The 4,734-nt window shown below is 31.6% G+C and overlaps 1 protein-coding gene across 2 annotated transcripts in view; it reads left to right on the forward strand.

Annotated features, from left to right (window-relative positions):
• LOC108688922 (regulator of G-protein signaling loco) overlaps positions 1-4,734 on the forward strand; it is a 12,837-nt gene that overhangs the window by 7,205 nt on the left and 898 nt on the right. For both annotated transcript variants that reach the window (XM_018195474.1, XM_018195475.1), the window contains 10 exons: positions 1,319-1,429; positions 1,517-1,741; positions 1,934-2,154; positions 2,243-2,435; positions 2,931-3,140; positions 3,431-3,704; positions 3,787-3,932; positions 4,010-4,093; positions 4,175-4,322; positions 4,512-4,603. In XM_018195474.1, coding sequence (XP_018050963.1) covers positions 1,319-1,429; positions 1,517-1,741; positions 1,934-2,154; positions 2,243-2,435; positions 2,931-3,140; positions 3,431-3,704; positions 3,787-3,932; positions 4,010-4,093; positions 4,175-4,322; positions 4,512-4,603 — 1,704 coding nt within the window. The remainder of the gene's footprint in view (positions 1-1,318; positions 1,430-1,516; positions 1,742-1,933; positions 2,155-2,242; positions 2,436-2,930; positions 3,141-3,430; positions 3,705-3,786; positions 3,933-4,009; positions 4,094-4,174; positions 4,323-4,511; positions 4,604-4,734) is intronic.

Here is a 4,734-nt window from a genome sequence, read left to right on the forward strand (position 1 = left end):
TCGTTTTGTTTTCGAAAGCTTTAATATCAGTGAACTAGTACGTCTAACCAAATTCACTATAACATTTGGTGAACAATAAGGATAAAATGATAGGAAATTTCTGAACGCAGTCTTGGGAATAGTGAACTCGAGAGATTCACGCAAGATGTCCTTCTTCTGTTGCATTAAATTTGACACTCTGTATATCGGATGATTAAGTGATAAAATGAATGTATTAAGAAAGGTCAAAAAAAAAGTGAACATAACTCAACATCGCACTTGTATCTTAATGAATGCTTCGTACGCCGTAGAAACACCGAGATAAATCCATCGGAGATAAAATCATCGATCGTAAAAAATGCGATAATCGTATTCTTTTTAATTAAAGCCCAGATCGGCTTGTCGATTGTTCATTAACGTCTTTGGCGGTGAACGTGCTGACGCGACTTATTTCCTTAATTATTGATAATCACGGGCTTTGAGCTCATGAGCTCATAATGCGACGACTCATGTACGTTTAAAGCCGCATTCCTCGAATTGTCCGATGCACGAACATTTAGTCTTTATTTCATTTTCTCCTCGTCAACCGGAACGTTGTTATGACTTGGTATCTTGAATATTTTGGGGTATCATTTAAATAGCTTTTTTAGTTACACCGTAATGTCAATTGAAAAAAAATCGTACGTGGGAAGATGAAATTGCGCGTTAGCTCCGCACACGTAGGAAGATAAACGGGGAAGAAGGATGGGAAAACAGAGCACGCGAAGCGAGCGATCCAAGAAAGCGTTTTCTCATAGCGCGCACCTGTTGCGTGCACGACAGGTGCTGAACTGTAAAGGTTCCAGTTCGTAAGAATGCGCAGGAATTAATATTAGAATCTCTTTTGAAGATTTCGTGATGTAATGGATAAGTAGAATTGCAAGTAGAGATCTTAGATTGTGCATAACAATAATATTAATTAACTGGCACCAATTACAATAGAACGCTGGAAATGAATACGCTATTTACTTTTAAATAGTTTCTATATCCATGCTGTTATATCAAAAGAATCTTTAGTTGTACAATTTGATAAGTGATTCAGAAATGTGTAATTTAAAAAAAAGCATTATTTAAGTATTTAATTTGCCAACTTTCTTAATATTAAGCTTGATAATTTAGATTATTTTAGATCACAAGGAAATTTTTATATCTAAGATTATATATGAAATGAAAGCAATAAAAAATGAAGTTTTTTTTATTTAGACAATTTTTGTTCATCTATAATAAAACATTTAAAAAATAATATTTCTAGATTAATTTTGCAGTTTTATTTTATTAATGAAATATATATTTGTTGCAGTATGGTAGTACCGAGTCTTGTGACAAAAATAATGACTGTAAGGGAGTGCATACTTGGGCAAATGGATTTGAGAAATTGTTGGAGGATCCAAAGGGTTTACAAACGTTCGCTGTGAGTGTTGCGCGATTCTTCTCGTATCTATTGACCATTATATGCAGTGTGTTATAATTATTGTATGCAATTGATTTATTATTCTAGGAATTTCTCAAGAAGGAGTTTAGTCATGAAAATATATATTTTTGGGCTGCTTGTGAAAGATACAAAGATACTAAAGATACTACTATGCGCCGTCGATTAGCTTGTCAGATATATCAGCGCCATTTGTCAAACACAGCCGCCGAGCCAGTAAATGTTGATAGTCATGCGTCCGGACAAATTACTCAAGAATTACTCGATGAAGCACCCGCGGATTTATTTTTACAGGTATGTTATTTTTTTAAATGTCATTTTTATTAGAAAAAAATAAATATTGCACGATACTTAAAATTTTATTGATAATAAATTAAATCACTAAATCTTTCAAAATATTTGTTCTTTATGTATATTTTATTATATGATAAATATCTGTGAATTTTATTTTGTATATAATACAAGTAATTGCTATTATTGCCTTAGACTCAGAAGCAAGTATTCAACCTAATGAAGTTCGACAGTTACCCGAGATTCTTACGATCGGAACTTTATCGTGCCTGCTTAGAAGCGGGAAGTGCTGTTGTTGATACAGAAGACTGTGATCTACATCTTACAAGTTCGCCTAGCGTAAAATTAAAAAAAAGTCATTCCGATGCAGAAGATCGTTGTCGAAAGTCACTTCTTCCATGGAACAGAAAAAATAGGTAAATTATTTACAATTTTATTTCTATTGATAAACGAAAACGTTTGCTCGGACAATGTATATTTTATTTCGTTTCACTGCATTTTCAGATCTAAATCAAAAGATCGTGGTGAATCCGAATACAATAAAACTCCTAGCCGAAGTGAGACTATATATAAAAGCTTTACAGTTATTAAGAGAGAAACGGAAGGTAACAATAATGAAGATACAGTGTCAATATCTAGTAGTCGGTCATCGTTAGCGTCGTGGGATTTGGCGTTACGGCAATCGTTTAACAAACATGTAAGTATTATTGTAACTAACACAGCAACCTAATGACATTTTAAATATGAAATTGAATACATATCTTAATAATAAAATTTGCCTTCCACAATTGAATTAAAAGACTTGTATGAATTGTGCTGGTATTGAAGTGAAACTTATGTAAAATTTTTGCGATAATTTTTTTAGTTGCACATTGAGTTATTTTAATGAGTGTTGTGTGTAAATCTATTTTGTAGAGAGTGCTTTTGGTGATATACTTTTTGAAAAAGTAGTTATTATTAATAATAATAGTATCAGGTGAAAGAGTAGTACATTGCATTAATCCACTAAGATGTGCATCAGCTATTGTATTTAGAACAGATTTAATACAAACTATTATAAATTATTTTTTATTAAGTTTTTTAAATTTGCAAAATAGTATCAGGCCATTCAAAATTATATAGATTTTAAAGTGCACATAAAAACTTATATGTCAATTTGTATATACGTGAACAAATGTATGTTCACTTGTAGTCTGTATCGTCTTACGATGGGCAAATGAATGAAAAGAAAGATGCTCGCAGCAAATGCACGGGTTTATGTCGAGTCATATTACCTGATGGGTCCACTACTGTAGTGACAACCAGCCAAACCGAGAGCATTAAAGACGTGGTTACCCGTCTGCTCGATAAGCGAGCCCTACGATATTCTAACTATGATGTTCTGATACTAGCAACAGATGAGGTTTGTGTTGCCTTCTGTTTAACCGAATGCAAGCTTTAGAGAAATACTTTTTATCTAATGCATGCACGTTTGCTTTTTTGCATTATAATGAATAAAAATTCTATTTATGCATCATAATATATAAATAGAATTTATGTTTCTCTAATATTTTATATTTGCACGAAGTATAAAACGTCTAATGGGTAATGTATTTTTTTATTTATTATTTTATATTCTGTATTATAATTTGGTGATGGAAAAGATAAAGTAAGTCTTTTAATTATTGCATTAATGTAATTTAATTTTTGCAGATGGTGGACACGAAATGTTTTTCGTCAGTATTAGCAGGCCAGGAAGTGGAAGTCGTTCCCACAAAAGTTTTAAAAGTAGAATTACCCTCGCGAAGGATAATAAGTATTATCGCTCACAAGGGTAAAACTCTGAAAGAAATTTTGAGACCTCTTCTAAATAAATATGGTTTCAATTTAGATTTGATTAGTATTTGGAGTGAAGGCCGTTGTGTTCCTATGGATATTATGGCTATCAATGCTCCTACACGCATTATTGTAATGGCGAATGAAGAAGGTTAATGCATATATACATATAATATTTGATAAGTCGATAACAAATTAAAGCTTTACTTTAATTAAATATTATTTTTCTGCAGATTTTCAACGGGAATTGCATACTGCTAAATATTTAGATGAAGTGCCACACGCACAACCAACTCTAGATGAAATAACTAATAAAGTATTTGAGGAGCTCCTAGTTGGAAAAAGAAATAAGTATCAATATAGTGAAGGATCATGTAAGGTAAGGCCAGTAAAAAATTATCTAATATTATACAATGAATTACTTTTGTATCTTTTTTACTGAATTATTTTTTATAGTCGGATGATCAACGTTCAGAAGGTTCTTCTATATTATCTAGCAAATTCTTCCTTCGAGATTCGACAATTCACGGGAAGAAGAAGGTAATATATTCAATGTTTATATCTTTCTAATCAAAAAATATAATTTTTTTTTTTAATATACACTTCTGGTTTTTTTTTAAGGCGAAGTCTAAATGTTGCAACACAAGTGAAAAGAGTAATACAAACGATTGCATTCATGAGGGAGCACCCATTAAATCCCAGCCACCACTTATTGCAAAGTGGCGTAATGGCGTAAAATTGCAACTTCCAGGCAGATTTGACGGAGATGGTAAGAACGATATATATAATATATATAATATATATTCCTCTTTTACGTAAGATGTTTTATAATTTACAAATCCAGATTTTAAAGTTTATTTTATTTTCATATATAATTATAAAATTATTTAAAGGATTATTAATTAAAATTTTATCTGTTAAGCTCAATTTATTTATTTAAGTCATATTTGTTTTATAGAATTATACGAAGGATTGAAAAGAGCGCAAAGATCGAGATTGGAGGATCAGAGAGGGACGGAAATCAATTTTGAATTACCAGATTTTTTAAAGGTATAGTCACGTGTGCATTACAACAAATATTCAATTTATTCTATTTTATCTTACATTGAAGTTTAGTAACAGTAGAGAGAGAGAGAGAGAGAGAGAGAGAGAGAGAGAGAGAGAGAGAGAGAGAGAGAGAG

The sequence above is a fragment of the Atta colombica genome, unplaced genomic scaffold, assembly GCF_001594045.1.
Source record: "Atta colombica isolate Treedump-2 unplaced genomic scaffold, Acol1.0 scaffold248, whole genome shotgun sequence".
Taxonomy (NCBI): Eukaryota; Metazoa; Arthropoda; class Insecta; order Hymenoptera; family Formicidae; genus Atta; species Atta colombica.